The sequence below is a fragment of the Pseudonaja textilis genome, chromosome 2 (assembly GCF_049901715.1).
Source record: "Pseudonaja textilis isolate UNSWEBS1 chromosome 2, rPseTex1.2, whole genome shotgun sequence".
NCBI lineage: Eukaryota > Metazoa > Chordata > Lepidosauria > Squamata > Elapidae > Pseudonaja > Pseudonaja textilis.
In genome coordinates this window covers 242,120,103-242,146,391 of record NC_141991.1, presented here as the reverse complement: position 1 = coordinate 242,146,391, position 26,289 = coordinate 242,120,103, and the positions used below count along the sequence as shown (strand labels likewise).

The following is a 26,289-nucleotide window of genomic DNA, read 5'->3' as shown; positions in this document are numbered from 1 at the left end:
TCCTTTGGAGGAAATATTCTATCCTGCCTTTTTCATATTCCCCAATATATTTCATTCTTCTAGGAGGGAGGGGGGCTTCCCTCAATAACAATATTTCTCCTTCACACATGCTTTTTGCGCCTACATTTGGGTTGCTCTGTTGACTCCAAAGCTTCACCACATTGAAACTGGAGGGAAATGGATGGAAACACTGTAACAATGATGTTGACTCTAACTGTGCAGCATATCTTATTTGCTATCCTGTTACATAAGGGGATGAGAATGCTCTTCTCTGTTATGGTTTATGTTAATTGAAGTGTTTTCCAGGCTGTTTGCATCAATTTTCCAGACTCCAACTTCACTCATGATTAACTATCCTTTGCTGGATAGTTAATTTGAGAACTTTGAGAACTTTGTTCAACATTTTTTCTGATACAAATACTTAGGCCCAATCAAACTTGGACATGCTTAAATGCATCTACTAGAGAGCTGCAATGGCACAGTGTTTAGAATGCAGTACTGCAGACTGCCATCTGCCTGCAATTTGGCAGTTCGAATCTCATCACCAGCTCAAGGTTGATTCAGCCTTCCATTCTTCTGAAGTCGGTTAAATGAGGAGCCAGATTGTGGGGGGAAATATGCTGACTCTGTAAACCATTTAGAGAGGGCTGTAAAAGCACTGTGAAGCAGTATATAAGTCTAAGTGTTATTGCTACTTGAGAGTACAATTTTCTAAATTTTGGTTTTGTTTTGTTTTGTTTTATATCCTTAGCTATGCCAACAAAGAGCATTCAGCTAAAACTATATTGTTGAGACTACTGGTTACAACTATGGATGTCTCATCTGTCTTTAATGTGGCAGTGTTACTGCTCTTTTAATTGTAACAAAATATTTGAATACTGTGGATCAATGCAATAAATCTACAGGCATCTTCCCCTTGAAGGGACCCAGTGTTATAGACTGAATTTGAATTTTCTTATTCTATCAGTCTAAGGATCAACACCCAATTGACCTGGAAAAATAAAGCTGACTCGGAACTTGTGGGAAAATGCCAGGAATAAAAACAAAACAAAACAATATAGAAAAGCTGCTAGTTGTGTATTTTTGAGTGGCCTATTTGAAACACAGATGAATTGTTAGTTGATGTTGATTAAAAAGAAATAACATTATAAGGTTTTTTAAAAAAACATTGAGTCATTTGGAAATGACGTTTAGAATGTAAATTCTGTCATATTCATATTCAAGGCAACTTACGAGAACATGGAAAATGGTTGAGGAGATGTACCTTTCAGAAACAAGACGCTGCGTTTTGTGGTTAATAATTGGGTATTCATTCTGTCACGTCCAAAAAGCAAACGGAGAACTTCATTACACTGATGCACATCTGAACCTTGGATATCTGTTTTTGAATTCTTTTTGAATATTTCTTGGAAAGTTTCCAAACTGTTTTTTCAAGTGAAGCTATGAGATTGCAGTGAGATTACTTTTTAATCCGTGCATCAAAAGTATTGTTTGAAATTGATCCAAAACGCTAATGAGCACAATCTAAAGTAAAACTTATTTGAATGCTGAAAATGAAATCATCAAGGGCAACAATGTATAAATGCAATTGTACAAGCTTCTTTGCTTGCCTTCAATGTGTAAATCCTACATGTTAAATATTACTGTGATTATTTTGAGGAAATTAAATAATACTCAAAATGCAGAACATTGATGCAGAACAAATGAACAATCTTTCTTCCTAAATTGCTTAATTTAGTCTTTAAGGGGAAAAAAAGTTGGAAATGGTTGAATAGTATTTCCCTTCTCCAATTCCCTTTGCTCATCCTTTGCTTTGTCCACTTCATTTAAGGATTGTGTCAGGGTTCCAATTACCCATAGAAAGCAATGGTTGTTCTTTCCATGCTATCATACATGGATTGTGAAAAACAACTTGAGACATGTGCCTATACTGTGCTTAAACTGTGCAACCCAAAAACAGATTTCATGATCTTGACTGGCCAGATGTAGTAGGGGCCAAGCAGAACCAACAGGCTGAGATTGGTGATGTGTGATCACGTTCACGTCAATTTGAGGGTGATTAGAGACAGCTTGAATTTTTAAAGTATAGAGAGCAACTTAGCTTTCCCACTGAAGCTTGCTAAGAGCCAAGCTCATTTCTGCTTTTCAAATAGAAGTCCCTTTGAATTTTTAAGATCAAAAGTAGCTCAGAAAAAGCAAGCTAATAATTACCCACATCTTCTTTTCAGTATTCTTTGTAAAAAATGGAATATTGTCAGGCAGCACATTGAAAAACCAGTAATTACATAACTTTTGTGAAAAGTGCTCCAAAGTTTAAAGCCGTCACCATCTCAAAATAAAATTTTCAAACAAAATGAGTTTTCAAGAGAATGAGAGAGCACAGCAAGATACAAGTATCATTCCAGGTTTAAAACTTAATGTCAGTATTTACTGTACTTCTTTTTCAGCAATACTCTGGCATGTTGTCCCAGTGGACATCATTAGATAGTAGAGAGCACCTTTCTATTAGACCCCTTCCACATCCTTGGCTTCTGCTTCCAACATGCTTGGCTGTTCTAGGGTGAAAAACAAATTGATACCCAGTTGTATAAAAAGCTGATAGCATTTGCTTATTAACAAAATTTGATATTTTTTTCAGGTTGTCCTGTAGGAGATTCTTGAGTCATAAGATTAACCGAAGTACAACAAAAGCTTTTCCTGACCATGCTAGGAAAAAGTGACATATATAATCTTCTGCTTGCTATGTTTAAAATAAAATCAGGGGATAGGTTCTTGTATATTGGCTTGGTTTGGAAGTAGACTTCGGCCAGGACTATACGTTAGCTATTCAGTTAACTCGTTAAGGCTGGTATGGAACTTCTAATTTCTTATTCATGTGACTGCTATTTCTAGCATGTGTCTGTTGGAACTAAGCTACACAACCAGCATAGAAAGCTCGGAAGTGCCAATTTCAATCTTATCAGTGGAGTGGCAGCTTTACTGAAGTTAGGCATGGAGAGTTAAGTACCTTATTTATTTCCAAGAGCAGATCCTGGAGTTAATATCTTCCAAGAAATTTGATGGTAATTGGGTGGCAATCCCTAATTGATGGCTTCAGGGGAAGAAACAGCCTTTAGGCGAGAAATTCTTTGGGTCAAATAGCATTTTAAGAGTGTATTTGCATAATATGGCAGCTCAATGCCAGAAATTATTCAATTATTCAATCATTTGGTGCATGAGAGTCTGTGCCATCATTGTTCTTTATCATAATATCGGCTATAGTGACAGCCCTGTTCCTTATTTTCAAACCCAGAAAGTTGACCTACATAAGAAAAAGAAGGAAAGAAGAATGTTTATTATTCACATGTAGGAATTGGAATATCTTACGTAGAATCCTGGTTCTTACAACTCTCTGATGGACATGTCATGATCATGCATGTACAAATACAATGGTAAAAGAAGGGATAGTGCAATGTCATGGTTCTTCTGACAGGTACATGTCTTGTTGGAATGAGCATTGGAGACATGGTGTTGAGCTCATTCATAGAAGTTAGGATCCAAAAGATAACATTTTAGTTTTTTTCTTTGATATGTGACCTATGGAGCTAAACATATACATAAAACAGTTGGGGAATTTTTTTGGTTTGACCTGTTCAGTCAACAATTAACAGTTAATTTTGCAGCTCATTTTATCTGATCCAACATTCTGGCATAAAGAATTGGATTAAAAAGTTCATGTAAACTAGAGGTGTCAAACTCACATCATCACATGACGTATCATGACTTTTTTCCCCTTCGCTAAACCGGGCATGGGCTTGGCCAGTGTGTGATGTATCCAACCTGCGGGCCATGAGTTTGACAGCCCTGATGTAAACAAACATGGTGGTTTAAAGTTTAAACCACCCCAAATTTTCCATGTTCACTCAACAAGCTGTATTTCTCTAGATTTTGTGTCCGAATATCTTCTACACTAGGAGCTTTTCTGGTCTAATTTGTTTAGATAGCCAAGTTTCACTTCTGCAATAGTAAGCATTTAATTCAACCACTTGATTTTTAGTTTTAGACATTCCCTGGTAATTTTCTTCTCTGATTGCAAATGCGGTTAAATTCCACTTGCCACAAAATAAAGATACTGTATATTGAATTAAACCATTGGTTATGTTGATCAGTATCCATATAGTTTAGACTTGGAAAACAGAACAGACACCAGATTAAATGTATTTTAACTAAGCACCTTTCAGGCGTTCTTCTACCATGTAAGCTCCATGTTTAAGGATAGGAAGAGGGCAGTCATACCAATTTTGATCCCAGTCTTAATAGTTCCATAATCTTCTACACACAGAGACAATGAGATGCCAGAAAGCCATAGATATCATGCTTGATCCTGCGTCCTTCCCTCCCCATCCTCCATCATCGCTCCTCATTAAAGTGTGCCTGAAGCAGGGTATGATAATTTACTTAAGCTGTATACAAGGAAAGCACCAGAGCTTAGTGTTGCTAAAGAACTGCAGAACTGTTCAGTAAAAATTCTTGGGACTGATAACATTTTTTAAAAAAAAGTTTCTCCAGAGGTACCATCCAGACAAGAAATTTGGAGGGGTTGGCGGTATTGAATTGAAAAACTATTGCTGGCTACTTTCCTGACTGTCTCACTTGTTCAGTAAATGCGATTTAGTTGTTAAAAAACAAAGCCTCTCGGATAGAATGCATTTTTCAAATGCTGGATTTTATGACTCTGTCAATTAACAGCTTCCAATTTAAATACATAAGTATGTTGCCCGAGTTGGTGCAGCACTGCTATAATTCAAGCAAAAAATAATTTGGTGTAAAGCACCTCCTTGCTTATCTTATCCAGGTGATGCGTTCTAATACCCCAGACTGGTTGTGTCTCTGGAGCTTAGAAGAGACTTCAATTAAAATGCTTCCTTCCCTCAAGATGAGTTAGAAACAAATAAGATTGATTTTTTTTTAAAGGAGGGAATTTATTGGAATCTCTCTTTGAAAACTGATTTGCTCCAAGAGATTAATTGCAAATGGCTGGAATTGCTGTGTAAATAAAATGGCATTCTGCTTTATGGGAAAACACTTGACCAGACCTTATGGGTTAAGTGATGCTGAACATTTACGGCCACATATTCTTTCCTTCTGCAATGACGGATGTCTTTGTGAAACATGACAACCTACAAGCTTGATCCCTGAGACAGAGGTTATTGCAAGGAATTCTTTGAATAAGACACCAAAGTAGGAAATACATATTCACACATGTCCTTTCAAAGGTATTGTGCACTTCTGAGTCAGAAGATGAGTTGGCAGCACTAAGGTCTGCTTATTCATCTCACCTCTTAAGAAATCATAACTTTCCACTTTGGGCACAATTCCTTAATATAAGCAATAATCACAACATTCAAAGCGTATCTCCACAGTTTTACCTTCAGCATAAAATAACTCAGGACACCTCGCTTTAAGGTTTGCAAATAGTTATATTTTCAAACTGCCAATTTTTAAATGCTCAATATTTAAATATTTGGATCTACAAGGAGGTAAGACTGTAGATTTATGCTAAAGTAAAACATTGCCCTTCCCCTTCCTAAAAAAAAGTCTACATCCCCAGTTGCATGATTAACACTGATTAATTTAATACCAGGTTAATATCAGACATTCTCTGCTTCTGAATGTCTGGTTTTAAAAAATAAACCAGTTTACCTTGCAAACCTGGTCCCTAATGGTTGAAAAAGTTTACATCCGACATTTTTAAAATGCGGAATGGGCTGCATCATTTTCTGGGTCATATGCATATTTTATATTTTTCCCTGAAGCTTTTCTTCTCATATTTTTGGAAAGTGTGGATTCACTGTTGAAGTTGTTGTAGTTCTGGTTCTGATTTTAAAGTCTCTTCTGAAAGTGGCATCTGTTCTGAAACATCTTTAAACTTGGGAAACAAATCTACTTGAAGAAGTAAAATATAAAAATATGTAATGGTAATGGTGCTGCTCTACTTTAAAAGCATGTACAGCCAAAGGGCATATATAGATGTTTTTAATAGAATAATCTTGGGTACAGTTTCTTAGAACAATATAAATGATAATGTGGGATTTTAAGAAGCCTGTATAGTACCGATCTTTATGGGAAATTATAGAAGTTTCAAAGGGACAATTGTGAAAAAATATATATAAACAGTTTAGTAATATCTGGTAAAAGACAGATTTTCATGGAGAAATTTTAGTAACATGGTCTCTTAAGAGTTAATGCCAATCTGATGGCATATAATCAATCAATTAAATTATTTTGGGTGGGCTTTATTATGGATATATTGATTTTACAGAAACATCTCACATTTAAAGAACAGGAATATTATCCATATTTTTTTCTGTAAATAATTTATCCTGCTTAAGTCTTAAATTATTAAATAATATTCCAAGACATTGATAATAAAAGTGTATAAAACATATTTATTTATCAGAAATATGACAGATTTAACTTTCTCTCTGTGTGCCACTTAAAATACTATATTCGAATGATGGAGCTAAATGCAAAATTGTATTGATGTTCCTGTGTTCCATGTTGTTTTTTTATAGTGCTTTTTCAGATTAATGTTAATTATTAGAATGACAATTGTGTGAAATTCTCTAATTCAGCAAAAATATTTTCACAAAGACTTACAACATCTAGCTCATGAAGCTTGCTTGATTAGGTGAAAGTGATACATTTTGACAGTTAATCTTGTAAGTATTTAATTGTTGGTTGTGTTTGTGCACAAAATGTCTGAACTACATTTTACAGCTCACAGAATTCTTCTTTAAAAGTCAATTATATAGAAGTGCCTTTTTGTTCCATTTCTAACTGTGATTGTACAAACATAAGCTATAGAAAACAGGAAAAAAATCAAGACTGCCAGTGTTCAGATTTTCTTAAAATTTAAATTTAATATTTCTGAAAATCTTTTTTGCCATGGAAGCCACAGGAGTTTATGCACCGAGTAAATAAATATTATTTTCTTTTAAAATGTATAGAATCAACTAGCCTGGCTTATTTCTTTGTCAATAACATAAAAAGTTGTTACCTCGGCGTATTTTTTTAAAAAAATACTAGTTATGTATTTTTATTTCTGTAAATAAAGATCACTTAATATTTCAGCTTGCTTTTCAAAGGCAGATAAAGATTTTTTTACAAAGGTGCAACCACAAATCATACATTCATTTTTACAGATAGAAAAGGAATCTATCCTTTTGTAGAACACTATTTTATGCTCCACAGTTTAATCTGTGAATCAGGCCTTAACTCCATCCACTTAGAGGTGAACACTCCTAATTAGGAATAACTGTTCAAAATGTGTTATTGACTTTGCTGCCATATTAATTTTTGGTGGTGTCATCATGAAATATCTGGAAACAGAAAAGATGTCCGAGCCTCTTAAACTGCGAATGTAAATCAAATCTTTGTAAATGTCTGCTGTGCTTGAAAAATAGGCTGCATTGATTTTTTTTTATAAGAGATCAACGTAAATAACTTAATAAAATGTGATGGGTTTAGAGGATATAGGACACGTTTGGTCCTCTTCTATTTAGCATCATGTAACACTCTGAGTTGTATACAAACTGTACAATTTAGATAACGTTTTGTGAAATGCGCCATAGCCACTTGGATGGCTGCAGCTGTTGTCTGTTTTTTTTTTTTTTCTGTATTAAATTTGGCCAACAAAGATGCTGCCTCATTTTCAGCTTGTCATTTGCCCAGGAAGTAAAAGCAAATTGTAATGAGGGAATCACAGCAGGAGAACTGCTGAACAAATGAGAGGCATATATTGACTGACAGCCAGCATGCCATTTCAGTGATAAATGTATTTTTATACACTGCTGTTCAAGGTCACTCTCTTCTCTCTTTGTATGCTGGACATCAAATCATGCAGACATACATTTTAATACAAAATAACTTCTGATAGCTCATACAAAATAATAAGCCTTTTGGTAACAATTAAAAAAAAAATCAAAATATATTCATTTAAAAAAGGATTTTTAAAAAAATTCCAGCCTTTCTCACAGGTCTGAGAAAGAGATAAATAATAAATGATAAAGTATAAGGGTGTGATCCCACTCATAGATCCCCTGTTTTTCTTTTGAACATGTAATACTGAGGTAGATTAAGATTAAGGACAAATGGAAAGGAGGTTCCGGTGAAACCAGATACCAATTTTTGCTTCTGTAAATGGGCTTAGAATTAACGTGATTTATTTCATTCAAGAACTGTCACTTGGATAGGATAGGATAGGATAGGATAGGATAGGATAGGATAGGATAGGATAGGATAGGATAGGATAGGATAGGATAGGATAGACAGACAGACAGAGATTTTTTTCATTTAATTGACACATTTATGAATGAAAAGAATTAGTTTCTACATATTGACTGTAGTAAATACAAAATATTTCTCTCTCTCTCTCTCTCTCTCTCTCTCACACACACACACACACACACACACACACACAGAGGGAGAGGGGGGGAGCAAGTGGGAGGAAGAGAGATTATCCAATATCTTCTGCCTCTGTCTCAGGCCTAAACCTGAATCCTGAATGTGATGGATCCTAATAATCTTTTTCCTTTTTTAGTTGATGATGCAATGATCATGCTTTATTTTGTATGTTGTATTACGTTAAGTCAACCCTGGCTGTTTTAATTGTTAATTTTACTTTCTATAAACCACCTACCGTTTGGAATTACGGTGGACTATAAAAATAATTAACAAATAAATATAAGTATAAGCATGTTCCAATTGTTATTGAATCTTAGAAGTATTGCAGTGAAGTTTCCTTAAAAATAATGACATTACCTATTAATAAGGCAACAATAATAAATGTAGATTTTTGTTAATATATATATTGTTGTTAACATATAAACTAAGCATCACAGCATTAAAACAGCCTTTTCAGAAAAATACCTACCTATGTTTTTTGGTGCCAAGCATCAAACTTGTCATCTTCCTAATTTTTTCAAACTGCATGGCTTTTAATCTTATTTTAACTCTATTGTTATTTTCTGCTAATTATTTTCTTAGGTCCATTTGATTTTATTTGAAGAATAAATCCTTTGAATATTTAAAATATACTGGTTTATCATGTTTTGTTTGGTTAATTTGGTTTTTTTATTTTTTATCAGATATAAATGGAGCCCCAGGTTCTTGCTGCTGCAGACTAAAGGGACTTGTTTTAAACTGCTGGTTTTTATTTAATTTTACCTTATTTTGCTTCGCTTTGCTTAGATATTCAGTGACAGGACATTTAACATGCAAGCAGCCACTCAATATATTCTTCTGCTGAGCTTTTGTCACAGAAATGTGGGGACCGTCGCCAACAAAATCCTCAAGGAAATAGAAATACTTTCGCTGCAGATTTTTAAAAAAATCATATTGGTTTAATAAATTACTAAGAATGAACTTGTCAAAATGCACACCAATTTACACCAAGGACAGTAACAGAGTTGGTTCCAACAGAGTTGGTTCCAACAGAGTTGGAAGGGACTTTTGAGGTCTTCTAGGCAATCCGCTCAAGCAGGAAACCCTGTATCATTCTAGACAAATAGTTGGCCAATCTCTTCTTAAAAACCTCTAAATGATGGAGCATTCACAACTTCTGGAGGCAAGTTGTTCCAATGATTGATTGTTTTAACTATCAGGAAATTTCTCCTTAGTTCTAGGTTGCTTCTCTTCTTGATTATTTTCCATCCATTGCTTCCTGTCCTAGCTTCACATGCTTTGGAGAATAAGTTGACCCCTTCTACTTTAACAGACACTCAAATATTGAAATACTGCTATCAAGTCACCCTTAATCCTTCTTTTCTTTAAACTAGACATACCCAAATCCTGTAACTGTTCCTCATATGTTTTAGCCTCCAGTCTCCTAATCATCTTTGTTGCTCTTCTCTGCACTCTTTCTAGAGTCTAGAGTACAGTATTCATTCTTCCGTTTAATTATTGAAAATTCTTTATTGGCAAATATTAATTGTCTGGGAAGTGCCTGGTGAAAAATTAAAATAAATTGTGTAACAGTAGCAAGCATTTTTGTAAGAAATGTGTTATTCTTGAATCCCATTTTTATTCAGTGGTTTTTGTGGGGATGGAATAGTGAATACTTGACTTCAGCCAAAGCCAGTGAGATCTACTGATCTCTGGATATTGTCTTGGGTTCTTTGTGACTCCTTAATAAGAGACCCATTCTTGGAAAGATTCACTGTTGTCCTAAATCATCTTATTTCAATATTTCGCCTCTGAATTTGAGCAGTAGCATCTCAGAGCTTTGGAAAGAGCTGATAGGCATAATATAAAAAAAAAACCCTATGTGGTCAGAACTTCATAGAGATCAAGGAGCCAGAGTTTTGTGAAATTTACAATATGTAGGGCAGGACAGGCTTCAAATAGCCCACATAGTTCAGTGAAGTGGTTATCACTTTAAACGAATTGATGGTCTATGGGTCAATAACTTTTTCATACTTCGAAAATCACACGTGGAGAACTTTGAAATGAGATAAATGAAACAAATATTAAACTTTTCCATTATCTATTCGGTGTCCCTTTGAAGAACAGTAAGCACCGCTTGAAAGTGATAATCTTCAGTAGCAGACATGAAAACAGAATGTTTTCAAGGGTGAGTTACAGAATTGCAGCTTTTTTGCTGACAGCATAATTAACCCATTGAAATTACATAAGAACGAATGTCACGCATCTTATTTGTGTCTGTTTTAGGAAGCAGTGTTAATCTTAACACTCAGCACGTTGCAATCTTAATCTGACAATGGATAATAACAAGGGTATCTGTTATTTGACAGACATTCTGTTAAGATAGGAGCTTACGGACAATGGCAACTGCCACAAAGTTGAAGTTTTCTAAGTTATTGAAAGACCCAGGTCCTCACTGTGTAGCCATATGAGTGAAAACCCATTCAATAACAAGTCAAGGTTTGTGTATTTGATGAAAATACAATATGACTTCTCCTCGGGCCTCAGTTGCACTAGTGATGTGGAATCCCAAATGTTAATTGTCACATTTCTGAAACTGTGCAATATGCCTATTGAAGCTTCCATTCTGAAGTTATACTTCTGCTAGCATTAGGCAGCTTGGTTTGGCGGAAGTCGTAATTTCTGTATAGCAGTAGCCCCTTTTTTCCTGCTTACATCTGCAACTTATAGTCCTATGTGGCAGCAATGAATTCCAGGTACTGGTATGTTCCAGGTACTGTTCTAATAAAATTCCTTTGTGATGGCGTGTGTCTTGGAGTTACTGACAGGAATGGATTTCCCCTGGAAGACTGACATAAAAACATAAAAAGACCATCGTCTCATTTGCCAACTGAACGAAAAATGCTTCAAGTCCATAGTGTTCCTTGAGCTTTCCTGTGGTCACAGCAGCGCATAGATTCAGCTCTTATGAAACAGACTCTACTAACAAACTATGTAAGACACATATTTGGCAGCAAAAAGAATATCGCCACCTCCACCCAAAAGATAAATTCTACAGTCTATCATCTCTCCAGTGTTTCAAAAAGCATCTATCACTTAGGCATAAACAAATCTAATAGTTTTTGCATCTTGACAATTATTTTGTAAATTTTGTCAAAGCAAAATTTCCTTTGTCTAAACTTTCATTTGTCTAAACTTTTATTCCATCGTAAAAAAATAAGACTTAACTCATTATTATTTCTACCTGTTAAATCAGAATTTGGTATTAGAGCTGCAAAACCAGACTGGTAAAATGATGGCTGTTAGAAATTTGCCGAAGTCCTAATAAGGGGAAGGATGTTCCCTCTATGGTAAATATCCAAGTAATGCCCTCAAGGTTCTGTCTTAGTTCTGTGGAAATCTATAGGGAGAAGAACATGCTCAGGATCAGTCTTGGCAAAACCAAACGGCGAAAGATTTTAAAGCTGTCCTATCCTGAAGACTTATCATCTCTAGTTCTAAATCCATGCTGCCTCAGACAAAACTGAAACACAGTTCAACTCAAGGAGCATATGGCAGCTATGGCTAGGAAGGCTTTTGACCATATCCATCTTGTTTGCCAGCGTCACCCATTCCTGCGTTGGGAGGGTCTGCTTATCACGTACACCTTGGCGACCTCTTAGAAGCCTAACCTAGTCCAGAAGTCCAACTAATTCAGGGGCTGCCACAAAGAAGAGGGAGTCAACCTATTTCCAAAGCACATGAAGGTAGGACGAGAAGCAATGGGTGGAAACTAAACCAAGGAGAGAAGCAACCTAGAACCAAGGAGAAATTTCCTGACAGTTGGATCAATTAATCAGTGGAACAAGTTGCCTGCAGAGGTTATGAATGCTCCAACACTAAAGAAAGAGATTGGATAACCATTTGTCAGAAGTAGTGTAGGGTTTCCTGCCTAAGCAGGAGTTTGGATTAGAAGGTCCCTTCCAACTCTCCAAGGTCCCTTCCAACTCTGTTATTCTATTCTATTCTATTCTATTCTAATGGCAGCAGAGTGCAATAGGAAATTGTGGTATATCCAACCCATATAAACCCCATTATTTTGTAAGTTGCACGAGTAAACAATGGGCTCATGGGTTCAAGATATTTGACCCTCTATTTCTAATTATTTCTGCCTCACAACAAGATCAAATCGGATTTATAGCAATAGCACTTAGACTTACGTATATACCACTTCATAGTGCTTTACAGCCCTCTCTAAGCGGTTTAGAGTCAGCATATTGCCCCAACAATTTTGGGTCCTCATTTTACCCACCTTGGAAGGATGAAAGGCTGAGTCAACTTTGATCCTCGTGGGATTTGAACTGCCAAATTGCAGGCAGCCGACAGGCAGCAGAAGTAGCCTGCAGTACTATACTCTAACCACTGTGCCACTGAGGCTCTTCGAGCCCCTTCTGTTAAAAAGTTCTGTTTAATGTGACCAAGGATATGTGCCTTTTCTGTTGCTGGACCTGTCCCCAGGTTAGCCCTAACCTTTAGAAATAACTTAAATGTCCTGATTGTTCTGTAAAGCATTTGGTCAGGTTGTTACAATAGTCATTAGTATGTGCTAGTCTGTGTTACTTGAATGATTCCAAGGTTACATATGTGGTTCTTTTTATGAATTGCATTTTTTTTCTTCAACTTGGTAACTTCCCTGAGTTGCTTGATGAATGAGCAACTACATAAAATGGATGAATAAAATAAATTAATACCAAGGTGATTTTGTCTGCAGAATGACAAACATTTGCACATTTTTGCAGTACTGTATATGCCAAAGCAAAGTAATCTGTAAATCCACTTTGTTCGTCTCCTCTGTGGTATGTTTCATGAAATATAACTCACTTCTATTTTCGTTTTGGCTTAGCTTTTTACAAAATGGGTAATATTAGGTATTCACTGTGGTTAGCTGATTGTTCTAGGACTTGCAACTAGCTCTTTGAATCACAGAGTCTACTAAAAGCCCTGCACAGATATTCTCACCACAAGACGGTTGACCCATCTGACAGAAAGGTCAGCTTGCAGCATGCGTAAAAAGAATGTTCAGTGCATTAAAAGCAGACCCGCTCATGCGTGTACGGCCTCCTGGCATTTCTGCTGAGTCTTCCTCGTGGCCTGCTGCAGCGCCTTACCATGAGGAAGTTGTCGCAAAGCAACTTACGCTGAGCAAAGCATGAATCAAACAAACGTTTTCAATAGCAACAACAATTGTTCTTCGCTCGGAACCTTGAATTTCGATCTTTGAGGGGAAGATATGAAGAGAACCGAAGCCAGCAACATTTGATTGGACTTGCTGATTTTCAGTCTGGATTAGATAGATAGATAGATAGATAGATAGATAGATAGATAGATAGATAGATAGATAGATAGATAGATAGATAGATAGATAGATAGATTCAAAGGGTAGATAGAGCTAGCTGTTCATAATAAAATGCTGTTCTGGTGTTTTATTCAGCATTCATGGATGATGAGGGAAAATCACTGCAGACAGACGGGTGGTTTTCTCCTCCCCCCCCAAAAAAATTCCTGAAATATTATAGGTTTTGCTGTATTTGAAACTAATATTCAGAAGTCTGAGAACTTTACAGCTGTGAGGTTGGATCAGAGTGTGATAGATAGACAGTACATTTTGAAGCTTGTGTTACATCGCCTGTCTGTTCTGTAAAATAACCAACACAGCTTCCAATCATTTGAAGAGTGACCTTGTTTAGAAATTGTGTATTAACCTAAGACTGCAATCACGTAATGTTATATGATATGAAATGCTAATTCTCTGTCTTGCTTTCTTATTGTTATTTAGACAATTCATGGCCATAAAGGGGCAATAACAGCAGTGGCTTTCGCACCCGATGGTCGGTACCTTGCCACTTACTCCAACACTGATAGTCACATTTCCTTCTGGCAGGTAAGTCCCCGATAGTTTATTTTTATTTGGTTTGTGATAGAGGTAGTCCTCAATTATTTACAACCATGATCAAGCCCCAACCTTTCTGTGGTTAAGTGAATTTTGTCCCATTCTAAAACCTTTCTTGTCACCGTTGTTAAGTGAATGACTGCAGGTGTTAAATTAGTAACACAGTTGTTCAGTGAATCCAGCTTGCCCGTCAAGAAAGTCGCAAAGGGGGCTCACATGACCCCGGGACTCTGCAACCATCATAAATATGAATTGGTTGCCAAGCATTGGAATTTGGATCACGTGACCATGGTGATACTGTGATGGTCATAAGTGTGAAAAACGGTCATAAGTCACATTTTTCTGTGCTGTTGTAACTTCAAATGGTCACTAAACAAACTATTGTAAATTGAGGATTACGTATAGTACATCATGTGCTCTCTTTTTTTCCCCACAACAATGCTCTGAGATAAACTGGGTTAAGAGACTGATCAAAATTACTATAGGTAAAGCTGAGCCTTAATCTGGGTCTATACTGTGCCTGTCCCCTAAACTATAGGTCAGTGACCCCCAACCTTTTGGGCACCAGGGGGCGGTTCCATGGAGAGAGGTTTTTCCGTGGACTGGAAGGAACGTGGTTTCGTGTGCTGCCCACATCCCACGGATGTTTGGTTCGGTTGTTTGCACGGCCCAGTTTCTAGCATACCATGGACCGGTCTCAATCCACAGACTAGGAGGGGGAGGTTGGGGACCCCTGCTATAGGTAATAATCGACCTATGACTGTAATTGAGCTGGGATTACAGTCATAAATCCTGCTGGTCATCTCATGTCTGGCCTGATTTTACAGTTTTTGTGGTGGCCATTGTTTGCAACAGTCGCTTTTGGCTGGAAACCAGAGATAAACTCCAGAAATATCATAGCTTTGAGCCGGGCACCATTTGCTTTTCTATTTCAAACAGAAAAAAAAAATTTCAAATTACGGGTAGTCCTCAGTTTACAAGCACAGTTGAGACCAGAATTTCTACTGCCATCAAATCAGTTGTTAAGTAAGTCACACCCAATTTTACAGCCTTTTTTGCCACAGTCATTAAGCCAGTCACGTTGTTAAATGCATCCAGTTTCCCCCCATTGACTGCTTGTTGGAAGCCCACTGGGAAGGTTGCAAATGGCAAACACATGACCCCAGGACGCTGCAACCATTGTAAATACATGCCAGTTGCCAAGCACCTAAATTTGGATCACACAACCATAGGGATGTTGCGACAATCACAAGCAAGAAGGCTAGTTGTGTGGGACTTTTTTCGTTGTAAACTCTCATCGCTAAATCAATGGTTGTCAGTCAAGGGCTACCTTCATTTCCCTATGGAATCTTTTCAAATACTTTATGAAGCATTTTTATTAAATCACAGAGGACAGTTCTGCTTTGAGCTGTGCCAGGAGGATGGCTCAGTATTCAATGGACTGTACAATTTAACTACAGATATGGAACAAATGTAGTGTTCAGTTGTTGTTATCATCGTTGTTTTTAATGCTCAAGCCTGAGTCATGGAAGAACATACTCCCAAACAAAATGGCAGGTGAAAGCTTTAAAAATGTAGCCCAACATATCTCAGGATGTTCCCCTACACAACATCTGCTTAAATCAATTACACAAAAGTAAAGATTTCCCTGTCAGTCATATCTGGCTCTAGGGCATGGTGCTCATCTCCGTTTGTTGGCCAAGGGTGCAAGCGTTGTCTGAAGACAATGTCATGTGGTCGGCATGGCCATACGCCAAAGGTGCATGGAATGCTATTGCTTTCCCACCAAAGTGGTACCTATTTATCTACTTGCATTTGCATCAGTGGTGGTATTGTGCCGGTTTGTTCCAGTTCTGCCAAGCCGGTAGCAGCAATGAGCAGGGGAGACTGAACCAGTTCTCTCTGCTGTTGGGCCCACCTGCCCACCCACCCGGGCTCCCATACTCACCTTTATCCTTTGCTTTTGAAGTGCGGCTCCTTTGCGCGGCACAGCAGAATGCCGCGTGGTAGCTGTTGAAGCAATGGGGAGTGCAGGATTGCAGGAGGTGAGTTAGAAAGCCTCTATGCCTGCGCAAACGCCCCTGTTCCTGTGCAAAGTGCGTGTTTGGCGCCTGCACACACGCAAAGTACGCCCACCAAGCCACGCCCACCGAACCAGTAGTACGTTTTGAAACCCACCACTGGTTTGCATGTTTTCGAACTGCGAGATGGACAAGCTGGGGCAAGAAACAGGAGCTCACCCCATCTTATGACACTGTGGGTCTCGAACCCTCTGAGCTATTGCGTCTCCTGATTCCACAACAGACAACCCAGGGAATTGAAGAGGGACACCCTTTAGTGAAATTGTGCCTTTTGTTTGGAACGCCTGCTTTTGTAAGCGGATGGCTCAATGAAGGAAAAAGCTGCAGCGGCAAGAATTATTGCTACCTCGGACTCGGTATCCCTGTAACTATCACCTAGTGCATAATTTTAATTTACTGTTACTTTCTACATTAATTTGATGATAACTGTGCATCATTAAGAGTATTGAATTTATCGCCCGTCATCGCAGAGTGTGTTATTTAGGAAGCAATGAATAAGAACTGCGAAAATGCTCTTCCATCACTTGCATGTATTTAGTTCGGTTAAGTGGGAAGATCTAGAAAGCAATCAAGCTTATTGATTGAGATGTTTTACATGATCATCTAAGATTACCGGGGGGAGTGGCCGCAGCAAGCCTGCTTCAGTGCAGACCCATCCCTCAGCATATATAATAATAAACTGCTGAGCTTAGTTCTAGCTGTGAATATTCTTCCCCCTTGATTTTATTTTCTTTTTAAACGGTAGCTTAAACAGAAGGAGTTAACAATAGCCAGCATGTTACATTTATTTAAAAATGTAGTCTTGTGTATTAGTGATTCCTCCTCTCCCTCCACTGGGTCTGTTCAGCACTGCTATTAATGCAAGAAAATCAGTAACATTAGTCATCTTAAAAGGGTTATTACTCAAGATGATTTAAATTGTGAAAATGTCATTGGGGCTTGCATTCTCCCTGCTAGAGATTTACATTCTCTGGCACTATTTTGTTGTTCAGAAGAACCAGGAAGGATTTTTTTTTAAAAAAAGAAAAGAAAGTAAGTAATGGCTTCTCTGTTGCACTGATCAGGATTCAGAACATGATATCGGCAGCAGCACATCTTAAAAAATGTCCCAGAATATGCCAAGGTTTCCATGTGTCACAATCTCAGGCGCACAGCTGACTCTGCCATCCCCATCTGGTCCAGGAAGGTTTCTACTCCTAATGGGTTTAGCTGATTAACGGAACCATTCATTTCTTTGCACAGGGACGTCGCCTACATAACAAAGTGATCTAAGTAGGCCAGTTATCAAGTGAATTGGAAGCTCCAGTTGGAATTTAAGGGCTTGTTTCCTGGATGTTTTGCTTAGGGAACCGACACGAAGAGGAGAAACCGATGCCTCTTAATGCTTCCTCTCCACCATTCCTACTGCGATTCAAAATATTGCATTTATTTCAAAATGGTGTATGAATTAAATACCCTATCTTATTTGTGAAGCAGCAAAAAGCAGAGAAAACTGTACTTGTTGACGGATGGTGCAATTACAACCATTTAATATGCATACACATCGGGTGGATAGAGGAAAGAATTGAGCTGCATAACATTTGCCTGACATTGATTATTTTTATTAAAAAAAACATGCAGTTTTCCAGCAAAATATTAATGTTCGGTTCATAAATCAGTGCAAGGGCTTTCCTATTTACTTTTGCTACTTTCTTCTTTGAACGGTGCAAAGGGAGAGGGAAGTAAGTTAGAAGAACATGTGTATGCAAGTGTAGGATGTTTTTTCTGGAGATAAACATAAATATCCAGAAAACCTTAGGAGATCCTTGGCACCAAGACTTCAAGTAAATTGCGGTTGCTCCGCAGCATTTAGGAACTGGTCTAGGTGATGCTTAGATTGCAAAGCATCTCATGGAAGGATTTGTGCAAGAGAGTATCAATAATAATAATATCTAGTGTTTATATAATGCATTTATATTACTGGAAGCACTTCAGATAGATCTCGCACAGCAGGCTTACCAGGAAGCCTGTGAACTCAGCTCAGAATGTTTTAATTTGCAGAGAGAGAGTTATCAGGAAAACACAGGTGTGTATTTAACAGTCTGTAGAGATTCTCAGTCATCCAGGTCATGGTTGTCAAGGTGCTTTTTCAGGAGGCAACTGGACTTTTTTCTTTTGAAGATGTTTCACTTCTCACCTAAGAAGTTTCTTCAGCTCTGATATCCAGCCCCACTATCTTGTCAGAGCTGAAGAAGCTTCTTGGATGAGAAGCGAAATGTCTTCAAAAGAAAAAAAAACACAAGAAAGTCCAGTTGCCTCCTGAAAAAGCACCTTTGGGACAGGTGTGTATTCATAACCACCTAGGGTAGAAGTGGGGACCAATCCACAAGTGGCATAAACTCGCCCACATCTTATTGCAGATCCCAGAAATGGGAACAGTGAAATTTAAGGGCAAAATGTCAGGATTCAGCAGTGCTATTTTTGTTTGCTTGTTTCTTGATCCCTTGATTCCTTTCTTCTTAACACACACACAAAAAAAGAGGTAAAACGTCACCAAGGTAGGCAATAAATAAATAGTGCCAGGTCAAAAGAAAGTTACTCCACTCCTGATCTAATGAGTTCTAAGGTTAACAAAGATTTTTAAATGAGACTATTCCATTACAAACACAGCCAGTGTGTTGTTGTGATTAAAACCAGGAAGTTGTGAATTCTAGTCCTGCTTTAGGCACATAGACAGTGGGGGGGGAATAAAAAAGAAAAGATTTTTTAGTTTTGTGATGTTTATTTGTTGTATGTTGTCTGTTTTAAACGGGAGGAGGTTCTAGTCCTTTAGGCACATAGACAGTTGGGTGATCTTGGACCAGTCACTCATTCTCTCAGCCCTACGAAACAGGCAACTTCTGTGGAATTGAAATTGGGGAAATTTTGTAAAATATTTTATGGTATAAAAATTATCACAAAGCATTTCATGCCATAATACGAAATGTCATAAAATACTTTCTGTGATGAGCTCCTGGTGTTTGACTGTGCTGTACAGTTCTGTATGGGCTACTTTCAAGACAGATACACCTCTGAATATCTGTCTGGATTTTTACAAACTTTTCAAGTACATTTGAAACTCTGCCTTTGTGGTAAGGAAATGTCTCTGAAATGATGAGCCAAGTTTAGGGTTGGGTGGGTGTCTGTGTCACAAGTTGTCTGATATTCTCTAAAAACTCAAAGAGAAGGTCTATTTCATCCACAGACTCCCGCTCTGACTATCAGCTGTACTTTCTCTATCAAGCCCAGTCTTCATTTTCCCACAACCAAAATATCCCTCTCAAAAAAAAAAATGGTGGCAAAAGTTCTGCCTACCCATAGAAAGTGCAAAAAAGATTACCCTCACCCCGCTATTCTCCACTGATCAGCTCATATTTGGAGCAATGCCAGAAGGTTACATTAGAAGTTTGATTAGAAAGATGGGACGAGATGTATTCACTTGTCAGTAACTATTTGTCTACTTGCTGACCTTAAAGAGGCAAAATGAAAAGCCAGAACCACGTGACCCAAATGCAGAGATCTCTCTCTCTCCCTTTCTCTCTCTCACACACAAATGCATACACATACAAATATACAGAGAGAGGGAGAGAGAAAGAGAAAGAGAGAGGTTGCTTGGTGGATTTATGGATGGCAAACTTGAACAAAAAGTCTGAAATGGGCACCTTTCCCATTATCTTCTCTGATAAGAAATTAACACAAGCTTAAAGCTTTTGCCCTTTGTTGATGGTGTGTCTTGTGTCTGTGTGTGCGTGCATGCTATCACTTTTCAGGGTGAATGAGGTAAAAACTGAACTTCTAAATAGAGTGTGAAATGGCCTCAGAAATTATAGCTTTCTTGGGCAGCTGTAATTGTCTTTATGGATTCCCCTCACAAAAAGAAAAAAAAACCCAGCCAAGAGGGCAAATGAGGTTGATATGGCAGCCTCATCCAGAATATTTGCAAAAAGGCTCTTGAGTTAGAGGACTTCAGACGCCATTTATTGGCATAAGATAAAACTATAGCTGATCTTTACCGAAGACCGAAGTGGCGTTGGTAGCAGCATGAAGTTTTACTCGAGGAATTTCCTCAGCTTTTTAGGGAATTTCTTAGGATATTCAGTGCACTGTTGCAGGTAGTCCTCAACTTATGACCACAATTGGAGCCAGAACTTCTGTTGCTAAGTGATACCATTGTTAAGTGAGTCAGGCCCAATCTTACAACCTTTTTTTGCCGTGGTTGATGTGAATCCCCATCTTTGACAAGCAAATCTGGCTTTTCCCCCCATTGACTTTGTCAGAACCACCCTTGGAAAGGACATTAGGGTTTCCTGCCTAGGCAGGGGGAAGGGGGGGGGTTAGACTAGAAGACCTCCAAGGTCCCTTCTAACTCTGTTGTTTATTCTATTAATGGTAATCAGATGATCCTGCAAGCATTGTAAATACACGCCGGTTGCCAAGTGCCTGAATTTGGATTGTGTGACCATGGGGACCTCGGGACAGTGGTAGATATGAGGACAGGTCATAAGCCATTCTTTTTCCAGTCCTGTTGTAGTTCAAACCAGGGGTGGGATTCTACAGGTTCTCATCTATTCACTAGAACTGGTTGTTAACATTCTAAGCAGTTCGGAGAACTGGAAGAAATTACTGGCCTAATCCTGTAAGGAAGGCAGGAAGGAAACATTCTGGTGTTGCTTACAGAAACTGCCTCCCCGTTAACCCTTACTACATTCTTGGCAGGATTAGACTTCCTGTCTCTGGAACTTCTCTAGAGTTTTTTTTTTTCCTCCTTTGCTGGTACTTTGCTTGTGTGGAGGGACCATTCAAAGTTACAATGGCACTGAAAAAAGTGAGTTATGACCATTTTTCACACTTACGACTGTTGCAGCATCCCCACAGTCATGAGAGGCCTGGCAAAGAGATGCGTGCCTCAATGTGAGTGATGATGAGTTGGCCACACCCAGCCAGTCACATGACCACCAAGCCACGCCCACCACCTAAGCCACGCCCACCACCTAAGCCACGCCCACAGAAGTGGTTGTTAAAAATTCTGATTCCCATCCTTGGTTCATATGGTCATTAAATAAATGGTCTTAAGTCAAGGGCTATCCATATCCCTTCATAAGGCAAATGTATGGATTTCAGTAATGGCTGACTTGTTCTTTTTTTTCTCCCCTTTCTCCCAATGCCAGATGAACACCTCTCTTTTGGGAAGCATCGGGATGCTGAATTCTGCACCGCAGCTCCGTTGTATTAAAACCTACCAGGTGCCTCCAGTCCAGCCTGCATCTCCAGGTTCACATAATGCCCTCAAACTGGTCAGGCTTATCTGGACTTCGAACCGCAATGTTATCCTGATGGCCCACGATGGCAAAGAACATCGATTTGTGGTGTAAAGTCAGGGTGTGTGAAAGAGGCTTCTTCCCCCCCACAACCCACCAACCCCAGTTCTCAGTACAAATGTGTCTTGAAAGTTCTTGTAAATTGATTCTACCCTCTTTATGATCTTAATATTGGAGGTATTAAATACCCAAAGATTTATGGACCAGGATTGGCCAGGCAATATACGTTCTCCTTGCTTCTGCATAGCTCCTTTAGAGCAGTGTTTCTTAACCTTGGCAACTTTAAAATACATAGACTTCAACTCCCAGAATTCCCCCGCCAGTTGGCTAGAGAATTCTGGGAATTGGAAGTCCACGCATCTTAAAATTGCCAAGAGAACTTTAATTTTAGAGAAATGCAAACCCATTCAGCAATTAGAACATCTTGCAAGAGTTTTCTCTTTATCGCTACGAGAAGGAAAAAAAATAAAACAGGAGAATTGAGAATGTAACTTGAGTCTGGCTAGATTGGTGAGAATCTTGGTTTCTACTGACTTTGAGAAAGAAAATCACTTTCACAACTCAGAGCCTAAATGGAAAAAAAATTCCTTTGAAGTGTTTTGAAATGTCATGTTTACCAAAGCTTATGTGTTTACACTGAAATTCTTCCAAGTTATTGGAAGATCTTGGAGTAAGAATGCTCTGTTCCTTTCTGAAATTCTGATAGAATCAGAAAAGATCCACAAGTCCCACATGTACTCTTTTGGCATTTTTTACCTGAAAAAAAAGAGAGTCATATGTCACATATATATCTAGAATCTGAGATGCCTACTGTACTAATATCACTGGTTAATGGCATTAAAGACCCATTATATATTTCGGGTTTGGGATTTTGTAAGAAAATGTATAGAAAAGGAGAAATCATTTTCTTTGTGTAATTTCTAATCAAGATGGAAACAATGGCATATTCCCATTAGTGAAAAGGTGATTTTATGTTTCTTAGGTTGGGGAAAAAGAATTTCCCCTTCAGTGAAAATTTATACAAGAATACGAAAGAGATAATGGGGATATAGATATTTGCTGCTATTATATGTATCAATATCATATCTATGTATCCACAAATGAGCTCTTCTACAGCTTCCTCTTGCAAAAAAATGAAGACTGTTTATATCGTCAAACTCTCTTGTGACATACGTATGTCACTAATTATGATACAGCAAACTTATATCATTTGGATTAATCAGAGGAAAGATTTAAGAGTTAGAATTATTTAATAAAACATATCTTTATCATTATTGCAAGAAATATGAAGAAAAGTTAACCTTCGGGTCCATTTCAAGTGTTATCCTTAATCAGGCTGATTAGCATTCACATATCGCCTACGTCTTATATATTTATTTTTCCTGAAAAACATGGTCTGTCTCCCACCCCACTCCCTTCCTTATACAGCTAAGGGGGGAAAATGTAGAAAATATTTTATTGAAATGCTGGTGTGTTTAACATACTGTATGTATAGTATACATGTACTTCTAGACTTGAATATGAGAATACAGAGAAACTGCTCTTAATGCATGCTGATAAATTTAGCAAAAATTGCACCTGTGGAAAATTTGATTGTGGAAATTGAAGGATGAAGAATCAAGAAGGACAACTAGATGCATTTTTTGGAGCAGAGCATCTGTATCCTCTCCCCAGAAATGAATGTTGTGCATCATCTTGCCTTCCTACATAGCACTGAAACATTCCTGGTGCTTTGTATACATTGATATTATTATCAAACAATTTAGTGGGAGCTAGCATTATATCAGCCATAATTCGTTACGTTGAGAATTTTTTAAAAAACAGTAAGAAATTGTTCAAAATGTTTTACAGCACCGTAACTTTGTGCTTTTGACCTATGGTTTGGTGGAGATAAATTCAGTTGTAAATTTTCAGTTTTTCGAGGGGTGGGGGGCGTGGGGCGTTAAAGAAACATATCATGTGTGCACCTGCTTATGAGTAATTTCCCCGGAATTCCCAGAAATGTACACCATCGTTGAATTATATTACAATGACAGCATAAACGGTACAGTGAATGATAGATAGGGATACTCCCTGTCAGATAACTTTCTTTTTTATTATGTATAATTTCTTCTGTTATCCACACATTCTTTTTCCACATTGATTCCTTCAATCTGTGTGGTCCCATAGAATGATGCGTGAGAGGAAAAAAGCGCATTCCTTATTGCAAGGTTAGCTAATATTTCCTGAAATAAACAAGACTCTGCAGAGACCATTTCCAAGCAATAAGGCAAATTGAAGAGGCAGCTTTCCAAATTTACTAAAGCTATCTGCATAATGGTACTTGTTGCATCTCAGCAGGGACTCTCCAATCTCCTGGGATGTTTGGATTTCTAGCTGCCATCAACCCAGAAGCAAAGGATTGTGGGAGTTTGTAGCTAAAATGTTTTCAGGGCACTTGGAGCCTATTATTAGTGTAGGCCTACTAAGGGCCGAAGCCTACATTATGGTAATCTGAGGGTTGCCAATTAAAAAATGCACTCCAGTAAGGAGAAGGTTTTTGGTTTCCCTTCAAAACATAGTCTAAAACACAGGTGTCAAACTCACTGTTGTCACCTGACGTTTCACGACATTTTTCCCATTCGCGGAGCTGGGGTGGGCGTGGCCAGCACGTGATGCATCTGGGCCATGGGCCGCCAGTTTGACACCCCTGGTCTAACAGTTACCTGCAATATGATACTATGAATTTCCTTACAACAACCAGTGACCTAGGGAGAAAAGATAAATATACAATAATATGCATCAGGATCTAGACAAAAAAATGCCGCCTATCACAAGGCAAGTTTGAAGAACCAGCAAGTGACTCCCATTTGATATACAGCAGGCTCTCTGCATTTATAACATGGAAGCCCAACTTAGATATTCTAGACATACTACACTGTGTTATGCAAAAGGAGAGCAAATCTTTAAAGTTGTGCTGCACAATTTCAGCAGGGCTTATAGGAAACTTCCATCTTTGTTTTGAGTGGAGGGTGTCCGGTTCCCAAATGTTACAATCGGCTGTAACTGTTCCTTTTATTTTACCATGTCTTGTTTTTCAAACAAAGAATTTCCAGCATTTTGAGATGTGATGGAAAAACACATCCACCTGCTTTCATCCACAAGACATTATTTGCTGCTACGAAGGATCTAAACCTATTTTGAATATTACGATGGCGTGGGAGGGATGAACTCTTGGAGCTGTGTCTTCGGAAGATGCATAACTTGATGCATTATGTCTGTTCAAACAAAAGCAGACCAATAGAAAACCTGGCCTCTACAAAGGAGTAATTTAACAGGAAAATCAATATTTATGTACTGGTTACTTGAACAATCCACTTGGCCCGGCACAGGAGCCTTGCGTGGCTCCTTTCACTGAAACGAACGGTGCTATGCTAGAGTAGCACCGAGTGGATTTTTGCCAAGGCTTCTTAAATTCCCCTAAGATTCCCCTTATGCAAATCTGCATCGGAGAGACTTACTCAGCCCTCACTGTAAATTTCATCATAGCCTAGATCTTTCAGCACTGCAGTAAAATTTGTATTGTCATTCCGGTGTAAGCTTTTAGTGTTTTATTGATTTGTTTAGTACTGTATTTGGATTTGTCCTTGTAAATGTAGCAACGTGCGTGGCTTCATTGGCAGTTTACAAGCAAAAGATGACATGATGAGACACCTGTATGAAAATGTTGTCACTACTGAAGTCGCAGTGTATGGTAACTGATTAAAATGTTTGCCTCTAAGAAACTGCACGATTCTTATTATTTGCTGTCCAGATAGAGAGGACATAAATGGGTAATTTCTCTAAAACAACACTAAATTGTACTTGCATTCTAATTTTCACCATCCCACTTAGCAACACTTTCTGTTTGCATGAGACCCATTGTAAATAAGGCTATCTCCTGCTCTCCATGAATGGACTTAACACTTGATGGCAAATGAATGTCAATGGTTTTGTTTGCTTGATTTCAAGAACGGATGAAACATGCTGAAAAACTGAAAGAGATTTTAATCCTAGAAGGGAAACAGGTAATGACAATATCATATGCATAAACAAATCAAAGCAACTCTTCAATACGTTCCCTAGTGCTGTATTGCTAGGAAAGCCAGACGTTGAAAAAGAGAGAGAGCAAAAAAGAGACAAAAAATGGACCTCTCCAAATTATGGATCTGGAGACAATACCAAGAGTGTCATGGAGTACAAGAAGAACCAATCACTCAATCAGTCCTGGGCCACAGGCAGACTGACTGCTCCCTTGAGGCAAAGATCAGCAAACAGAAACTCACATCTGCAAGCAGATGATGGACTACACAAATTGATGATGATTGGCATGAAGACAGTGAATAAAGAGAATAAAATGGATGGATGGAATCAGGTCACAGAAGCATCCTTTGGAAAAGCTACAAGTTTCTGCCAGAGACAGGTCAAAATATTAATGACCTGTTACTACTAAATTTATAAAGCGAGTTTTACTGAAACTAGCTTATAACAATGCCGGGCA

At 38.2% G+C, this 26,289-nt stretch overlaps 1 protein-coding gene across 5 annotated transcripts in view; it reads left to right on the top strand.

Annotated features, from left to right (window-relative positions):
* The window catches only part of WDR7 (WD repeat domain 7), a 247,568-nt gene extending 222,034 nt beyond the window's left edge, over window positions 1–25,534 (top strand). For all 5 annotated transcript variants that reach the window (XM_087927448.1, XM_026715294.2, XM_026715277.2 and 2 more), the window contains 2 exons: window positions 14,240–14,344; window positions 21,621–25,534. In XM_087927448.1, coding sequence (XP_087783574.1) covers window positions 14,240–14,344; window positions 21,621–21,824 — 309 coding nt within the window. In that variant the 3' untranslated portion in view covers window positions 21,825–25,534. The remainder of the gene's footprint in view (window positions 1–14,239; window positions 14,345–21,620) is intronic.
* Window positions 25,535–26,289: the final 755 nt, after the last annotated feature.